Consider the following 19924-nt stretch of genomic DNA (forward strand, 5'->3'; position numbering starts at 1 on the left):
TAAATATTAATATTGCTGGAGTCAGATGATAATCAGGTGTCAGAGTTAATTTTGAACTTCGATATGATGATTTGTTCAATCGTGTGAACTTTGATCTTTCAGTTCCTCATGAACTTCTGTTTTTACATAAGCAGCACAAATGAAGCAATAAACTCATCTGTTTAGTTCTCACACTGTATGTTTTTAAAGGAATAGTTCACCCAAAATGAAAATTCTGTCATTAATTACTCACCCTCATGTCGTTCCAAACCCGTAAGACCTTCGTTCATCTTCAGAACACAAATTAAGATACTTCTGATGAAATCCGAGAGCTCTCTGACCCTGCATAGACAGCAATGCAACTGAAACGTTCCCAGGTCCAGAAATGTAGTAAGGACATTGTTAAAACAGTCCATGTGTCATCAGTGGCTCAACTTTAATTTTGCAAAGCTACAAGAATACTTTTTGTGCACAAAGAAAACAAAAATATTGATCGTAAAATTACAGTTGAGCTACTGAACATGGACTGTTTTACTGATGTCCTTGCTATGTTTCTGGGTCTGGGAGCATTTCAGTTGCATTGCTGTCTATGCAGGGTCAGAGAGCTCTCGGATTTCATCAGAAGTATCTTAATTTGTGTTCTGAAGATGAACGAAGGTCTTACGGGTTTGGAACGACACAAGGGACAGTAATTAATGACAGAATTTTCATTTTGGGGTGAACTAACCCTTTAATTGTTTTTTTAAGAGCCCTGTGTGAGGATGTGAATGAGTGTTTTCTCTGTCTGCAGGTATCAGAGGAAGTACCAGTACACACAGGTGGGCCGTACACTGTGTCAGCCGCCCACCAAAGCCGTGGCAGAGATGCAGTTCTTCTATGTGGACGTGTCGACGCTGTCCAGCGCAGGGGTCCACTATCAGCTGCGCGTCAGTCGCGTGGACAGCTTCACGCTGCAGTGAGTCACTGAGACCAGTTCAGGCACAATCGGCTGATATCCACACTCCCTGCGCTTCAATCTGGTCCAGAAAACACACATTGCCATATTTAGTTTTTCTGCGATTATATATTGGGATATGAAAAAAAATAACCAGATGACTTGTTAATGTTTGGGGTGATTTTGTAGGTGGGTAAATCAGCATAGAAAATAAACAATTTACAAACATAAATATAATAGAAAAAAGATACAAATGAAATAAAGAGCGCTTTATATTTTTCAGGTACGTCTAACCGTATTCAGGTACAGAAATTGAATAATCAAATGTAAAATGACACTGCACAATCTTCACTGTTTAAATTAAATCTAATAAATCTGTGTTATAGCTACAAAAGTTATTTTTCTCTCTGTTTTGTTGTTTGATTAACATTCAAGACACAGAGAGCCTCAGGAACATTAAACTGCTGTGAATATACTGTTACACATCCAGTTTCTTTCTCAATTGTTTACCTGAGCCATAAGCAACTGTGTTTACTTGCAGAGACATGCATTTTGACATAATTTTGTGCGTATGTGTAATTTCAGGAACAAATAGATGCAGAAGTGAGCATAATTCATGTGCATCTGTGTGGCTCTCACCGTGTCTACACCGGACGACAAAATACTGTAGAACCATTATAATCAGTGATGCTGTCTATACTGGATGCTGCGCAACAGACAGATCCCCGACAGTAAACTGATGCCACGTTCTGTTTATGACGTACTGACACAAAGTTCAAATGATGTGCAAAGGTCGCTTTGTTGTGTCCGGTGTAGAGCAAAGTGACAGACAGAGTCTGTGTGTGAGCAAACAAAACAACCAGTATAATTATAACGATCAGTATACTAAACATCACACATCCTGCGATGTGACTATCACAGATGCGCACATCGCGATATCGATGCTGAGACGATATATTGTGCAGCCCTAATCCAGACCTGTTCAGTCTCACTGTTTTCTTGGTGCACTGCTTTAAACCTGTGGCCCGGAGCTTTTTAGTGTCCTGTTTGCATCAGAAGGGTGTGTTCTCTGATCTTTAGGAATGTCATGCTTCTCTTTTCACAGGACAGACAAGAAATTCAGCTTCAATGCGACGCCGTCCCAACCACAGGTTTACTCACTCACTCACTCACTCACTCACTCACTCACTTACACACACACACACTCACTCTCACACACACTCACTCACTCACTCACTCTCACACACACTCACTCACTCTCTCTCTCACACACACACTCACTGACTCACTCTCTCTCTCACACACACACTCACTGACTCACTCTCTCTCTCACACACACACTCACTCACTCACTGACTCACTCACACACTCACTGACTCACTCACTTACACACTCACTCGCACACACACACACACACACACTCACTCACTCACTCACTCACTCACTGACTCACTCTCTCACACACACACACACACACACACTCACTCTCACACACACACACACACACACACACTCACTCACTTACACACACACACACACTCACTCTCACACACACACACACACACACACTGACTCACTCTCACACACACACACTCACTGACTGACTCACTCACTCTCTCACACACACACACACACACACACACACTGACTCACTCACTTACACACACTCACTGACTCACTTACACACACTCACTCACTCACTCTCTCTCTCTCACACACACACACACACACACACACTCACTGACTCACTCACTCACTTACACACACACTCACTGACTCACTCACTCTCTCACACACACACACACACTGACTCACTCACTTACACACACACTCACTCACTCTATCTCACACACACACACTCACTGACTGACTCACTCACTCACTTACACACACTCACTGACTCACTCACTTACACACACTCACTGACTCACTCACTTACACACACACACTCACTGACTCACTCACTCACTCTCACACACACACACACACACACACACACACACACTCACTGACTCACTCACTTACACACACACACACTCACTCACTCACTCACTTACACACTCACTTTCACACACACACACTCACTGACTGACTCACTCACTTACACACACTCACTCACTCACTCTCACACACTCACTCTCACACACACACACACACACTCACTGACTCACTCACTTACACACACACTCACTCACTCTCTCACACACACACACTCACTGACTCACTCACTCTCTCACACACACACACACACACACACTCACTGACTCACTGACTCTCACACACTCACTCACTCACTCACACTCACTCACACACTCACTCACTCACACACTCACACACACAAACGTTTACTTATCTCTATAAATGTGGGCACTGCCTAGACTTATAGCTAATAGCTAATCACCATGGCTATAGCTATAATAATAATTAACTAATATCATAGCTAATTATAAACACTGAACACTAAACCTAAAAGAAAATATTCTGCATTTTTTCCTTTTTAAAACACTTTGTTTACCCCAAAATATAGATTTAGAGAGAACTCCTGCAGTGATGGTGTGTGTGTGTGTGTGTCTGCGTGCAGTTCTTTAAGTACGTGTTTCCGGATGGTGTGGACACAGTGATTGTGAAGGTGAACTCACAGAAGAACTTCCCCTGCTCAGTCATGTCAATACAGGACATCCAGGTGAGAAACACACACACACACACACACACACACACACACACACATATTTCAGAGTCAGTCAGATGTGCATACAGTGATATCTGTCTGTCTGTCTCTCTCGGTCTGTCCAGTGTCCAGTTTATGATCTGGATAATAATGTGGCGTTTATTGGAATGTATCAGACTATGACCACCACAGCTGCCATCACAGTGCAGGTAACACACACACACACACACTGCTCATCACAAGAGCTTTCCACTGATGCAAATGTTTTAAACTAAGCTAATGACATTTTATGTCGCCTAACCATCACTGAAACTGTTTTTCATGTAATATTGTAGTCAGGCATTGAGGTCATGTGACTAAAATATCTGCCGCTTTTTGACTAAAAGGTTTGCAGTGGCTTTTATCTCGCATTCAGTGTCTATTTGCATTTTTAATTAAACATGGTTGAAATATGTTTCTGTATCTGTTTGATTGACGGGGACGGGTGCACTAGCACACAGAATCAGTGTACTGCTGTTATTATTACTATTGTGTGAGGATGTGTGTTCCGTGTGTTTCAGAGGAAGGATTTCCCCAGTAACAGTTTCTATGTGGTGGTAGTGGTGAAGACTGAAGACGAGGCGTGCGGAGGACCGCTGCGATTCTACCCACTCTTACCTGGTTTGTGCAGCCAATCAGGGCACAGTGTTACTCTACTGCAGCCAGTCAGAGCACAGTGTTACACTACTGCAGCCAATCAGAGCACAGTGTTACTCTACTGCAGCCAGTCAGAGCACAGTGTTACTCTACTGCAGCCAATCAGAGCACAGGATTACTGTACTGCAGCCAGTCAGAGCACAGTGTTACACTACTGCATCCAATCAGAGCACAGGGTTACTCTACTGCAGCCAGTCAGAGCACAGTTACTCTACTGCAGCCAATCAGAGCACAGTGTTACTCTACTGCAGCCAGTCAGAGCACAGTGTTACACTACTGCAGCCAATCAGAACACAGTGTTACTCTACTACAGCCAATCAGAGCACAGTGTTACTCTACTGCAGCCAGTCAGAGCACAGTGTTACACTACTGCAGCCAATCAGAACACAGTGTTACTCTACTGCAGCCAGTCAGAGCACAGTGTTACTCTACTGCAGCCAGTCAGAGCACAGTGTTACACTACTGCAGCCAATCAGAACACAGTGTTACTCTACTGCAGCCAATCAGAGCACAGTGTTACTCTACTGCAGCCAGTCAGAGCACAGTGTTACACTACTACAGCCAATCAGAACACAGTGTTACTCTACTGCAGCCAGTCAGAGCACAGGGTTACTGTACTGCAGCCAATCAGAGCACAGTCAGAGCACAGTGTTACTCTACTGCAGCCAATCAGAGCACAGGGTTACTGTACTGCAGCCAGTCAGAGCACAGGGTTACTCTACTGCAGCCAATCAGAGCACAGGGTTACTGTACTGCAGCCAATCAGAGCACAGTCAGAGCACAGGGTTACTCTACTGCAGCCAATCAGAGCACAGGGTTACTGTACTGCAGCCAATCAGAGCACAGGGTTACTCTACTGCAGCCAGTCAGAGCACAGGGTTACTGTACTGCAGCCAGTCAGAGCACAGGGTTACTGTACTGCAGCCAGTCAGAGCACAGGGTTACTGTACTGCAGCCAGTCAGAGCACAGGGTTACTGTACTGCAGCCAGTCAGAGCACAGGGTTACTCTACTGCAGCCAGTCAGAGCACAGGGTTACTGTACTGCAGCCAGTCAGAGCACAGGGTTACTGTACTGCATCCAATCAGAGCACAGAGTTACTGTACTGCAGCCAGTTAGAGCACAGGGTTACTGTACTGCAGCCAGTCAGAGCACAGGGTTACTGTACTGCAGCCAGTCAGAGCACAGGGTTACTGTACTGCAGCCAGTCAGAGCACAGGGTTACTGTACTGCAGCCAGTCAGAGCACAGGGTTACTGTACTGCAGCCAGTCAGAGCACAGGATTACTGTACTGCATCCAATCAGAGCAGAGTGTTACTCTAATGCAGCCGGTCAGAGCACAGTGTTACTTTACTGCAGCCAATCAGAGCACAGTGTTATTGTACTGCAGCCAGTCAGAGCACAGGGTTACTGTACTGCAGCCAGTCAGAGCACAGGGTTACTGTACTGCAGCCAGTCAGAGCACAGGGTTACTGTACTGCAGCCAGTCAGAGCACAGGGTTACTGTACTGCAGCCAGTCAGAGCACAGGGTTACTGTACTGCAGCCAGTCAGAGCACAGGGTTACTGTACTGCAGCCAGTCAGAGCACAGGGTTACTGTACTGCAGCCAGTCAGAGCACAGGGTTACTGTACTGCAGCCAGTCAGAGCACAGGGTTACTGTACTGCAGCCAGTCAGAGCACAGGGTTACTGTACTGCAGCCAGTCAGAGCACAGGGTTACTCTACTGCAGCCAGTCAGAGCACAGGATTACTGTACTGCATCCAATCAGAGCAGAGTGTTACTCTAATGCAGCCGGTCAGAGCACAGTGTTACTTTACTGCAGCCAATCAGAATCCATGTTTGATGTGATTGTGTGTGTTTCCTCAGACAAGCTGCTGGACGCTGGGAATCGCAGTAAAACTCTGGATGTGATTGTTTCTCCTGCCATTAACTGTGAGCAGCACACTACACATTCACTCAGTCATTCATTCATCCGTCCATCAGTTCATTGGCTCATTCTGTCTGTTCTCTAGCGGAGGTGTATGTGATGGGGATGCTCTTCTGCCTGGGGATCTTCCTGTCCTTCTATCTGCTAACGTTTCTCTTGGCGTGTTTGGAGAATAAGAGGTTTGAAGTGATTGTGACACAGATGCTGCTCTGAGCCTGAAACATGATGCCAGCGACACTGAATAAATCCAGTAATCAATGGTTTTCATGATGACGTGTGACGATTAAATGACCGCCAATCACATTCTGTCTTTCTCAGGATGAACAGGAAGAGGGAGGGGCTTCTGAACATAGACACCTCACCTGCTGAGACAGGTAACCAAACACACACATCTGTAGGAGTGTTAACTGTAATCTAATAATTAATCCGGATCACAGAATTATGAATGTCTTTAATGCAATGAGTGACTTTATTAAAGTGTTTATTCTTTTATTTCCTTTTCGGCATCTTTGTGTGTTTAGCGTCTCTCTTGGGTAAGATCTGTGTGTGATTTATTTGCATGCTGTCTCTCACAGTGTGTGTGCGTGCGTGCGTGCGTGTGTGTGTGTGTGTGTGAGTGTGTGTGTGAGTATCTGTGTGTGCAAGATACGACACTTCCCGCTTTCATTTGCTCACAAACTCTCTCTCTTTATGGGAACTTCCTGTGCACATCTGTAGTTGTGACATCACTGCTGTAAACTAACCCAGCACTAACACACTCCTGTTTAGAAGTGAATAGTAACATCTTTTAATCTCAGTTTTGGGCATGACAGCTTCATTTACACACAGGAGTGACTCTGCTGAATGATCGAGTAATCTCTGTAGAAAGAAGCATGAATGCCAGCAGTGTTTGAAATATTAAAGACTATTATACTAGTTGTTTAGATCAGTTCTGTGTTGATTTTGTGTAAATGTGGCATCACTCCTGTAAGTAACTGAACTGTGTATGATATTCAGTACTGAAGATTTAGATGGAGTTACACACACACACACACACACACACACACGAGCATCTATCTAACCCACAGTGTGTGTTTCAGGAAAGGCTCCAGTGTCTCCCTATGAATACGGTTCATTTGGTAAGTTTGTGAAAGTTTTCACTCAGATTGATTCTTTCTGTGTCAGATGTGTTTTAATCTGTCTGCTGTTTCTCTAGCTGATAACGGCAGCACACTGAGCTCTGAAGCTGTTACTGACAGTTTAACATCGGCCGATGGGACCTACGGATACATTGGTATACACACACACACACAGAATATTCATGTTGCCAGTTCACTGCCCTCTCATTGGCTGTCTGATGTGCTCTGCTTTCTGATTGGTGTGTTTTTACCACTTAGGATCGGAGACTTTTAAACGACGAATAACCGCAGCACATCATGTAGCCATCCGCATTGGTGACACGCCCACTTTATAAATCAGCCAATCAGCACCTCCATACGAAATCCCACCCAATCCAAAATCAGAATCCCACAAATATTGGTCCGATGTCCTGAAAAGCATTGGAAATGATTTGGGCTGCCCTCGACTAAAGATTTGTCTGGTCGACTAGTAGTCATTCATTTTGAAGTATTAGTCGACTAATCGCACGTTTATTAATAAACCATTTAAATCATAATAATTTGATTGATTACTTGATTGAGAATCAGAATCAGCTTTATTTGCCAAGTGTGCGCAAACACACAAGGAATTTGTTGTGGTTAAGAAGCTCTGATACATACATGCATACATATCTGACATGAGAACAGAAACATTTAAATAAGACTTAACAATAATAATAATAATGTGTAAGGATCTGGAACAGAAGATTTATGTACAGATTTGTGCCTTATTTACTCTCTATATACAGCTGTTTAGAAAAATATGCATATATTTACAAAGTACTAGGGAGAGAGTCAATAATTAGAGATGGGGAATGAGTTACAGGCATGAATTACAGGACACCGGTAATAATTCCTGTGTTAGTTGTTTAGGCTGGAGATGGCATGGGGGAAAAACTGTTTTTATGCCTAGATGTTCTAGTGCACAGAGATCTGTAGCGTCTGCCTGAGGGGAGAAGCACAAACGGGTCGTGTCCAGGGTGAGAGGGGTCTGTGATGATGTTACCTGCCCGTTTCTCCACTCTGGAGTAGTACAAGTCCTGAAGGCTGGGCAGGTGGACACCAATGACCCTTTCTGCTGACCTAACAGTCCGCTGCAGTCTTCTTATATCTGATTTGTTGGCTGACCCAAATCATAAGAGTTATAGAAGAGCACAGGACCGACTCAATAACAGCAGAGTAAAACTATGTCATGTGCTACTGTGGCAGGTTGAACTTTTTCAGTTGACGAAGAAAGTACAATCTCTGCTGAGATCCCACTTCCGGTCCTGAGAGATCCAGACAGCCAGCTCCTTAACCTCCTGTCTGTAAGCAGACTCGTCACCGTCCTGGATGAGGCCGATCAGTGTGGTGTCGTCTGTGAACTTCAGGAGCTTGACAGAGGGGTCTTTAGATGTGCAGTCGTTGGTGTAGAGGGAGAAGAGCAGTGGGGAGAGAACACAGCCCTGAGGAGCTCCAGTGCTGATGGTTCGAGTGCTGGATGTGAATTTGCCAAGCTTTACTAACTGCTGTCTGTCTGTCAGGAAGCTGTTGATCCACTGGCAGACGGAGGTGGGGACGGAGAGCTGGGTTAGTTTATTCTGAAGGGTTTCCGTGATGATGGTGTTAAAAGCAGAGCTGAAGTCCACAAACAGGATCCTCACATAAGTCCCTGGTCCCATGTTGACTGCATCATCCACAGACCTGTTTGCTCTGTAGGCAAACTGCAGGGGGTCCAGTAAGGGATCAGTAAAGTCCTTCAGGTGTGCCAACACAAGCCTCTCAAATGACTTCACATCGCCATAGACGTTAAAGCAACAGGTCTGTAGTCATTAAGTCCTGTGATTTTGGGTTTCTTGGGTACAGGGATGATGGTGGAGCATTTGAAGCATGAGGGGACTTCACACAGCTCCAGTGATCTATTGAAGATCTGTGTGAAGATGGATGATAGCTGGACAGCACAGCCTTTAATAATGAGCCTTAATTGCCTACATATAATAAGCGCTCAAGCAGACGCATAAAGCTTGCCACAGCACACCTGCAGAAGTAATGATTATGAATGTGTCAGGGAAAACAGTAAGGAGACTGCATTAACATTTTAATAATTTATTGCTAAACAAGTGCTTTCTTTGTTCTTGGTTTAAGAGATGAAGTCGGCGACACTGACTCGTCATCTCCGCAGGAGTGATGCACCTGTATACATGTTTCATACAGGTTACATGATCTGACAATATTTGTTTTCCATTTGAATTGGTTCATTTGAATGAAGACATTTCACTCTCTATAGATATGTTTTTAATGTCTGTAAGGCAAGTTTACACTGAGTTTCGTGCTCAAGTTCACAGAGACGGCAGAAAGCGCATCCTGACTGCTTTCATTATTTTACAAAAGCTCAATGTTTTGTTGTTATTGTGAGTGCACACAAATAAACAGAGTCTTTATAGATTCGAAAGATGCATTACTCTTATCTGTCTGAGCGAAAATGAGGGAGTATTTTAAGAGCAAGTGACCAGCGCCTCCATCTGTCTTGCAGTGATCCACTGTTCAGCTCCACTCTCCACAGACACTGAACAGCACACATTTCTCTAGATTAACATTAGATTGAGCAGTCATGTAAAGTTGCTAATACTTGCATATTTCAGATGATATGCTGTTTGAGGTCGATGAATGATAGGCGAGCGTTTGGATGTCCTGCTCGATCAGCCGTTAACGGTCTGCGTGACTTCGCCAATCTGGTTTTGTTGTTTTCTGCGACTAATACAATTTTGGTTGACTAAGCCTCTTCTCGTCGACTAGCGGTTAGTCGACTAATATCGACACAGTTTTTGCATGGAAAGTCTAATAAATGATGTAATGAATGATGTCAGCGTCTATTTCAGGAATTCATTCAGTGATCCATCCATAATGATGATATAAATCTGAGGTCTGCTGATCAGTGTTGTGTTTTCTGTGTTCTAGAGCGTTCCTTAGAGAGCGTCGGCCGCAGTCGACAAGAGTCTCTGAGTTCAGTAGAAGAGGACGATTACGACACGCTGGCCGACATCGACTCGGACAAAAACATTGTCCGTACGAAGGTGCTCGACCTACCGGGAAAAACACACAACTATAACTGTGTGAGTGTTTATTTACTGTGATCTCTGCCCTTCGCAGAAGTTCCTGTGCGTCTCTGATCTCGCTCGTAAAGACAAGCGCATCCTCAGCAAGAAATACCAGATCTACTTCTGGTGAGTCTCAAACACACGGGTCAGGACAGAAAGTGTGTGTGTGTATGTTATACCTCCAGTGATTGCGATGTGTGTGTGTTTTCACTGCAGGAACATCGCTACGATCGGAGTGTTTTACGCTCTTCCTGTCATTCAGCTGGTTATCACCTATCAGACAGTAGGAAATCTCTGTTTGTGTCTCATGCCGTGTCTTGATTGGATTCATGATGACTATTAATCTGTATTTTCTGACAGGTTGTAAATGTCACAGGAAACCAAGATATCTGCTATTATAACTTCCTGTGTGCACACCCTCTTGGAGCACTGAGGTGTGTGTGTGTGCATTCTTCAGACAAAACTACCAAATTTTGCTATAAATATGGTTGCAACATATAATCATTACTGTTGAAAGTGTTCACTGACTATTTGAATACATGTCATTAACTACATGATTTTTACTGTACACATGTGTCCCTGGAGCACAAAAGCAGTCATGAGTAACACAGGTATATCTGTAGCAATAGCCAACAATACATTGTATGGATCAAAATTATACATTTCTCTTTTATGACAAAAATCATTAGGATATTAAGATCATGTTCCATGAAGATATTTAGTACATTTCCTACCATAAATATATCAAAACTTCATTTTTGATTAGTAATATGCATTGCTAAGAACTTCATTTGAACAACTTTAAAGGAGATTTTCTCAATATTTAGATTTTTTTGCTCCCTCAGATTCCAGATTTTCAAATAGTTGTATCTCAGACAAATATTGATTCAAGATTTTTATTTGTCACATAAACAATTATACAGGGTATAACCAGCAGTCAGGTCCGCTCCAAGGACAGTGCAATTGTATAGACAAATATTAAGAAAAAGAAAAGTAGAAAAAATAAAAGAAAAAAATATAAATTTATATTTTTATAAATATAAATATTGTCCTATCCTAACAAACCATACATCAATGGAAATATTATTTATTCAGCTTTCTGATTATGTATACACCTCAATTTTAAAAAACTGACCCTTATGACCGGTTTTGTGGTCCCGGGTCACATTTCTGCCATATGGACATCACCCTTACATAGTCACCACTGATAAGCTACACCTAAATATAATGTAGAAACTTTAATTTTGAAGCTGCTTTGCAAGGATTTGTATAGTGAAAAGCGCTATACAAATAAACGTGAATTTAATTTTGGAAGTAATTAGTGGATAATAAACAGCATAAAGCCTGTTCTCATCAAGGACAAGGTAAATGTGAGTGTTGTGATGTTTTCAGCTCCTTCAATAACATCCTGAGTAACCTGGGTTATGTGCTGCTGGGGCTGCTCTTCCTGCTCATCATCCTACAGAGGGACATCCTTCATAACCGCGCGCTCGAGCGCAACGACAGCACAGCGCTGGTGAGACACGCAAACACAAGCGTCATATCCACTCGGACTCTCTGCAGCACTTCAGACACGTGTTCTGATCAGCTGTTTGTCTTTCAGGAGTGTGGCATTCCCAAGCACTTCGGCCTGTATTACGCCATGGGCACTGCTCTGATGATGGAGGGGCTACTCAGCGCCTGCTACCATGTCTGTCCAAACTACACCAACTTCCAGTTCGGTGAGTGTGATGAAGCTGATGTAACACAGGCTAGAGCTGCATGATTCTGCATGAATCGTTAAAAGATCGCGATCTCAATTCAAACATCCACACAATCTCATTTCTAAATGACAACGATTCACCTGTCTATTAAACCTTTTGAGAGAATCATACCAGAACATTCAGATCTGTGTTTGTGCTGACAAAGAGAGCGGACGTGTTTAGGTAAGAAACAGCTTCACAAACAGTCTTTTCAACAACACAGTATTATATCTGCCTTACAGTGATTCATATGATCACAGAAATACTGGAATAAAAGTTTGTCGTTCAGATATAAACACTGATGTCTACGGTAGCGATCAAAAGTAATTGGTGCTTCAAATAATGTTTGTTGATTGCATTGTTTGTCCACTAGATGGCGACAAGTGACTGTAAAAAATGCTGATAATAAAGTTTGGGAATCTGGGATCTTGTTTATCTTATGTGTTTCAGACACCTCGTTCATGTATATGATTGCTGGACTGTGTATGTTGAAGCTGTATCAGAAGAGACACCCGGACATCAACGCCAGTGCATACTCCGCTTACGCTTGTCTGGCTGCCGTCATATTCTTCTCTGTGCTGGGAGTGGTGAGAGCTTACACACACACACACACACACACACGTGCCTTTGTTTTCAATGTATGATCTCATAAATCATGTTTCTATTTCAGTCTAGTGATGCAGGTTTTTATGAGGGTTGGTTTAAGAATCAACAGATAGTTAGGAGACAAACTATCATTAACCTGGTAGAAAAACCATGAATGTTTCTGAGATGAGTCTAACCTGTGTGTGTGTGTGTGTGTGTGTGTGTGTGTGTGTAGGTGTTTGGTAAGGGTAACACAGCCTTCTGGATCATTTTCTCTGTCATACACATACTGGCCACGCTGCTGCTGAGCACACAGCTCTACTACATGGGCCGCTGGAGACTCAGTGAGTTACGCACACACATACACACTCTCTCTCTTACACACACACACACCTTTACACGTATGCAAACACACACTCAACACTCTCTCACACACACACTCTCTCTTACACACAAACACATTCTTTCTCTCTCTCTCTCGGCCATTTAGTGTGTATTTGGCCACTTAAGTACAACAAGATTTGCTTTGGCCGACTGAGCGCACAGAAAAGCGCCTCTGGAGAGCATGAGTACCAAAAGGCTTAAAAAGGCGTGAAAATAATACATTTTTGTGACGATGCAACAATGACTGATTAGGAAATTGACAATTCTGTCAACTGTACTGAAACGTGAGCTAAAGTCTTGTATCGCAGCGTGCAGCTGTAGATGTGAAGAGAAGGTCAAAGAGAGAAGACATGGTTCAGCTGTTTTCAAATGACTGATTTGATCTGATGGTTTGTGTGGATTTATTTACTCATCTAACCTAAACGCTATAATGAATACATGTTTTGCAGTAATTTCCCTCATTTTAAAGTTGAAAGCTGTGGGAATGAGTAATGCGATTATATGCGCAATTCCGCACTGAAATTCAGGACCTCAGAACTCTATTGTACAGAGAATTGTGAAATAGATTTCCATGACTTTTCCAAAACTTTCCAGGCCTGGAAATTGCTGTTTTAAAATTCCACTTTTTTCCGGGTTTTTCATGACCGTATGAACCCTGAATGTGACGATCGGGTGCGGTTATCTAAATCAGACACAATTATAGGTGCGGGCGGTTGGCGGGTGGATAATTTATCTGAAGCTGCGGATTCGGGTGACGTTTAGCTCATCCACACATCACCAACACGCACACTTACACTCTCTCTCACACTTACATTTCACTGCTGGTTATACTCTGTATAATTGTGTATGTGACAAATAAGAAAATCTTGAATCACACTGTCTTACAAACACAGTCACACTCTCTCTCTCACATACACACACTCACACTGTCTTACACACACACACACACACACACACATGTTGGTTTTGCTATACTTGAGAGGACTCTCATAGGCGTAATGGTTTTTATACTGAACAAACTGTGTGTGCTATTGCCCTACACCTACCCTACACCTAAACTTAGCCCTCACAGGAGACTTTGTGCATTTTTACATTTTAAGATAAACTTCATTTAGTATTTTTAATCATTTATTTCCCTTGTGAGGACCGGCCAAATGTCCTCACAAAGTCAAAAATCTCAGGCTTTACTATCCTTGTGGGGACATCTGGTCCTCACAAGTATAGCTAAATACGTACACACTCACACACACACTCTTTCTCTTACACTAGGGTGGCCATATGTGCCATTTATACGGGACACGTCCTGGCCAGGATTTTTATATTGCCTAAAACATCCGAAGTAGTTTCAGCAATAACATGCAGGTATTAATTGTACATAATCGACCAATCATGGCTCATGAGAAGGTGAGATCTACAGAGAACGATCAAAGCGATACAAATACGCTCGTGTGTTTGTTTGTTTGTTCGACTTGAAGTGTCACTGCTGTAGGAAACTTTTTCCTCATGGAAACAGAGACCAGGAGACGTTGGGATATCTTTCAAGCAGAAGTTACTCTTTATTGAGAACTCGCTGTGCGTCGCTATAGCTCAGCAGAGTAGAGTTTATACCTTTCAAGGGGGCGGGATACATAGAGGTGGAGACAATCTAAACAAAGCATGCAAATGCAGTACAGGAATCAGCCCATTAGCAGAATTTCCCCAGCCCTGACCTCATCAGCATAACAGTGTGATTCAAATGCATAGGTGCTAATCCAATCAGCCTGACAGAATCACCCATACCTTCACATTATCATAGAGACAGAGGCACAGCTGAGCCTGACCTTTAGCATTCACCTTTAACTTGGGACCCTGTCAAATGGTCATGAAGTGCATAAAGACAAAAGGTTAATGTATCAGACACCTGGGCTGCCTGACTTGATCTTCTTAGAATGTCATCTTTACCTCAAAATGTAAAACGCAATGTTTCAGTTTATATACTATTACATTGGAACCTAGATTTATCATTTTATAAATTTGTAATCCAACACTGCGCACCGATCATTGTATGACGCCAAAGTACCGCGAGAGCGATTCGAAAGCATAAGGAGCCGTCTGCTCTGCTCTCTATAGCTCTCGTGAATGTCATACAACGATCGATCTGCACAGTGCAAACAGCCAAAACCTGGGTATTTCAGGCAATATAGAAATCCTGGCAAGGACACGTAAAAATGGCCCGTATGGTCACCCTATCTTACACACACGCACGTAAACGCTCATTTACATGCATACAAACACACACACACACACACACACACACTCAACACGTCTGACATATTCAGCAGGAGAAGCTGATGCTGTGTGTGTGTGTTTCAGACTCGGGGATCTTACGCAGGATCTTGCATGTGATCTACACAGACTGTATTCGGCAGTGCAGTGGACCCATGTACATCGTGAGTACACTCACACACACACACACACACAGCTGTCACAGTGAATCTCTCTGATGTGTGTGTTTGTGTGTAGGATCGAATGGTTCTGCTGGTGATGGGAAACATTGTGAACTGGTCACTGTAAGTAACGCTGATCATCATCATCTCACATCTTTCTCAGTCACATGATACAAGCACTCGCATGACCCCTGTGTGTGTGTGTGTGTGTGTGTGTTCAGGGCGGCGTACGGACTCATCAAGCGACCCAACGACTTTGCTTCGTACCTGCTGGCCATCGCTATCTGTAACCTGCTGCTCTACTTCGCCTTTTACATCATAATGAAGGTGCTGCTCTCGTTATGACATCATCATCTACTTCCTGTGGTCCTGACGTCTCACCGCAGGGTTCTTCAGGTCCGGCCCTGACTGACGGTGGCCCTCGAGGGCCTGATCTGAAGAACTGTCCTGTGGTTTTTGTGAGAGGAGCTTGTGCTCCGGTGATTGATTTGAGTTTTAGTCTCGTTCAGATGTGTTTATTTGTGATTGAACTGTTGTGTGTGCAGCTGCGCAGCGGCGAGCGAATCAAGTGTCTGGCTCTGGTGTGTATTCTCTTCACCGCTGTGGTCTGGGGTTTCGCTCTGTTCTTCTTCTTTCAGGGTCTCAGTACATGGCAGGTGGGTCACTCGCCCTCACACACACTTGCGTGCGTGCACTTTCTCTCTCTCTCTCACACACACACACGCACTTTACCCCTTTTTGTCCCTGAATTTTATTTATGTATACTACCATTCAAAACATGTATATATATTAATAGTTTTATTCATCAAGGGCGCATTAAATTGAGCAAAAGTGACACTAAAGACATTTATAATGTAACAAAAGATTTCTATTTCAAATAAATGCTGTTCTTTCTGTTCATCTGTGAATCCTGAAAAATTGTATGACAGTTTCCACAAAAATATTGAGCAGCACAACTGTGTTCAACATTGATAATAATCAGAAATGTTTGTTGAGCAGTAAATCAGTATATTATTATGATTTCTGAAGATCATGTGACACTGAAGACTGGAGTAATGATGCTGGAAATACAGCTACGCATCACAAACTTCTGAATATTCATGTATTTAAATAACTTCTGAGCGTTACATCAATCCCAGCTCATGATGCTTCTGGTCTAATCATTTAAATAATTTTAGTCAAGTTTCTATTTATAATAAAGTCGGATGCTTATTTACCCATTTTACGGAACTTTAGCATTAAAGTGTTTGCTTGCATTCAGTGCTCGACTTCTTACCTGCCAAGAGCTGAAGAATGGAAAACCATAACCAGCGGTAAAATCACTGGCATTATTTGGTTAATTTATTTACTGGGCTATTAATAATGGAGTTTAACTTCTATATTTGGTTCTTACATTGTAATGTAAAGCTAGCTTCAGGCTGCTCTTCAAATAAAAGTAAGTATAACATGCATAGTTGCAGTGCCAGATGCTGATTGGTCCGTCCAGTGTTCCAGTGATGTAAAACACCTGCGGTGGTGTTCTGGGGAATATAGTGTCGTGACCCTTACGTCATCGCTGTATTCACAAGCTCATCTTCCACTGGTTTAATAAAGTCATTGAGCGCCGGGTCAGTAACCATGTTACCTAGGGCTGTGCAAGTAATTGAAATACAGTTTTGATTATTGCGCCCCTTTCCACCCTTTTAGCGGTGTGCTTTCGCTCCTCCATAAAAGCCCAATTTCATGTGCAAATCAGTAAAATCATGTAACGAGACTTTTGCAAAATGGGACATGCTTGATTTATTAAACTCAATTAGATTTATTCATGTTTTTAAAAGTGCGAAACAGAACTTGCACTGTTCCCCGGGAGGATTTGTGTGCTCAGAGACGAAGCAGAACACGGGCATGTAAAGTCATCTTTTAGCTCCTAAACGGTCAAATACATGCAAAAATGTCTCAAAATGCGGCGCTTAGTGATTATTCATTTAAACCCTCGTTAGTTATGTAATAAATGAACGTAAACAGTTGAGAATGAAAATGTGTGAAACAGTCAATTGGATCCGTGCGGCTCTTAAAGTGACAGCAGCCTAATATTCCTGCGGCGACTGTGAGCTTAATATTAATCAAACAAGACAAAATCACTCACGGCTCTTGACTGAACTACTTTTGTAGCTTTAATGAGAAACTAATGAAGGTTAACCCTTACAGTGAAGTCTATGCTGTTTTATTTTACATGAGACTATTCATATTTATCGCTATCTTTAAATATATGTGTCCCTGGAGCACAGAAGCAGTCATGAGTAACACAGGTATATCTGTAGCAATAGACAACAATACATTGTATGGATCAAAATTATACATTTCTCTTTTATGACAAAAATCATTAGGATATTAAGATCATGTTCCATGAAGATATTTTGTACATTTCCTACCGTAAATATATCAAAACTTCATTTTTGATTAGTAATATGCATTGCTAAGAACTTCATTTGAACAACTTTAAAGGAGATTTTCTCAATATTTAGATTTTTTTGCTCCCTCAGATTCCAGATTTTCTAATAGTTGTATCTCAGACAAATATTGTCCTATCATAACAAACCATACATCAATGGAAAGATTATTTATTCATGATGTATAAATCTCAATTTTGAAAAAATATACCCTTATGACTGGTTTTGTGCTCCAGGGTCACACATCATTCAGATAAAGTTTTGATCATATTGGCCACTCATAATCATGCTAATTAATCGTGATTATGATTGTTGTTGTAATGGAGCAGCCCTAGTGTCACCTGTGTGCAGTGATGTTGATCGATCTGTGTGTCTCCAGAAAACTCCAGCTGAGTCTCGTGAGCACAACCGTGAATGTATCCTGCTCTCCTTCTTCGACGATCACGACATCTGGCACTTCCTGTCCTCCATCGCCATGTTCGGTTCCTTCCTGGTGAGTCCAGAACATCAGTCAGACTCAAAGACAACTGAAAATCATCTCGTCAAACAAACACCCATCCGTCTGTCTGTGGTTTTAGGTTCTGCTCACGATGGATGACGACCTCGACGCGGTTCAACGAGACAAAATCTACGTCTTCTGATGAACAGACATCGAGAGTCCCTGTACTAGCCAATCACAGAGCAGCACCAGGAGTGTCGGCCAATGAGAGGCCTCGCTACCTGAATGTTTACCTGCCAGTCAGAGATGCTGTGGGAGGAGCCTCATACGAGAACTAATGCTGATAGGACAGTGACTGTGCCAGAGCTCCTCCCCTCATCACTGTGTTAATCGCTTCAGACCTGCCCTGCTAATCTCAATGCAGTTTAGTACCGGTGGAGTTTCTCTGCTCTCTGTTCTCTGCGTTTGTGTCCGTCTGTGGCCTTCTGTGTCTGTGGTTTTGGACCGTGTGGTTCTGACTGTAAATCAGAGCCGAGCTGCTTCACTCATCTAAAGATGATTCTGATCTGAGAAAATCAACTTTGCACTGTCTTAAAATTACAGTTTGTGTTTTTACAGAGTACAAACGGAATGATTAATGAATAAAGAGTTTTTACGGTTGTTTTCAGCTGTGTAAATCTGTTTTGCTTTATGATGACAGTGGACATAATGATTCTCATTACTGGACCGGTGCTGAAGGAACAACAGATTTCAGTTTCCATGCACCGAAGCAATCAGTTTACAGTGTTTCCCGCAGGATTTAGTGCCTCTACTACAAGAACTAAACATTCAATAAACAAAGAAATATCTCTAGCCATCTGAAATTATAAACCACTGCATTTTAATTATGATACAACCCAACATGAGCAGCTTTTATTTCAATTTCAAGGGTATAGAATTTAGTAGAGATGCTATGATATGTCCCTACTGTTATCAGCCACTAATAAACGGCCCCTAGCAATCATTTTCATCAAACAATTAAATGTGTAAGCACTATTGTTGTAATTTCGGCTGCATCTGAAATAGATCATACCCTTGACATTACATGAGAAGATAAAGAAATATTTAAGAGATGTGTGGAGTAAGAACAGTTCAGCTGAACCTTGCCTCTCTAACTTTGTTCTCCCATTTCCTCTATTATCACTGACTATCACTCTATATAGAAACAGCAATCATTTCTCAAATATTAATATATACTGATCAATGTAACTGAATTCAGTGTTATGAGACTGGATGCTTTCAGCTGATTTCTACTGAACTGCAGCTCAAACTATTTCAAATCTAGTGAATTAAGCTACAAACTCCATCATGAAGCTCAATGTTTCCATCTAACGTGTTGTGAGCTGCAGCTCGTCATATTAATGCAGTGTTTCACTAGTTAGCAGTAAACCTCACCTCACTCAATATCTTCATACATTTCTGGTGAATGTTAGTTATCTTTGGAATGGGATGGAAATATGGA

General features: G+C 42.4%; 1 protein-coding gene across 5 annotated transcripts in view; it reads left to right on the top strand.

Annotated features, from left to right (window-relative positions):
- The window catches only part of sidt2 (SID1 transmembrane family, member 2), a 23532-nt gene extending 4098 nt beyond the window's left edge, over positions 1–19434 (top strand). For 2 of the 5 annotated variants that reach the window (XM_079392721.1, XM_079392722.1), the window contains exons 4-27: positions 770–934; positions 2019–2064; positions 3495–3596; positions 3707–3790; positions 4142–4241; positions 6145–6210; positions 6291–6384; positions 6524–6579; positions 7273–7323; positions 7401–7478; positions 10279–10394; positions 10471–10544; positions 10635–10701; positions 10779–10852; positions 11811–11934; positions 12022–12139; positions 12611–12747; positions 12981–13089; positions 15482–15558; positions 15632–15678; positions 15777–15882; positions 16101–16211; positions 18364–18477; positions 18563–19434. In XM_079392721.1, coding sequence (XP_079248847.1) covers positions 770–934; positions 2019–2064; positions 3495–3596; positions 3707–3790; positions 4142–4241; positions 6145–6210; positions 6291–6384; positions 6524–6579; positions 7273–7323; positions 7401–7478; positions 10279–10394; positions 10471–10544; positions 10635–10701; positions 10779–10852; positions 11811–11934; positions 12022–12139; positions 12611–12747; positions 12981–13089; positions 15482–15558; positions 15632–15678; positions 15777–15882; positions 16101–16211; positions 18364–18477; positions 18563–18625 — 2179 coding nt within the window. In that variant the 3' untranslated portion in view covers positions 18626–19434. Of the gene's footprint in view, positions 1–769; positions 935–2018; positions 2065–3494; positions 3597–3706; positions 3791–4141; positions 4242–6144; positions 6211–6290; positions 6385–6523; positions 6580–6726; positions 6739–7272; positions 7324–7400; positions 7479–10278; positions 10395–10470; positions 10545–10634; positions 10702–10778; positions 10853–11810; positions 11935–12021; positions 12140–12610; positions 12748–12980; positions 13090–15481; positions 15559–15631; positions 15679–15776; positions 15883–16100; positions 16212–18363; positions 18478–18562 lie in introns of all 5 variants that reach the window. The other 3 variants (XM_079392724.1, XM_079392725.1, XM_079392723.1) reach the window with 2 other exon arrangements.
- The last annotated feature ends 490 nt before the right edge of the window (positions 19435–19924 follow it).

This window comes from Barbus barbus (genome assembly GCF_936440315.1).
Source record: "Barbus barbus genome assembly, chromosome: 34".
Lineage (NCBI taxonomy): Eukaryota > Metazoa > Chordata > Actinopteri > Cypriniformes > Cyprinidae > Barbus > Barbus barbus.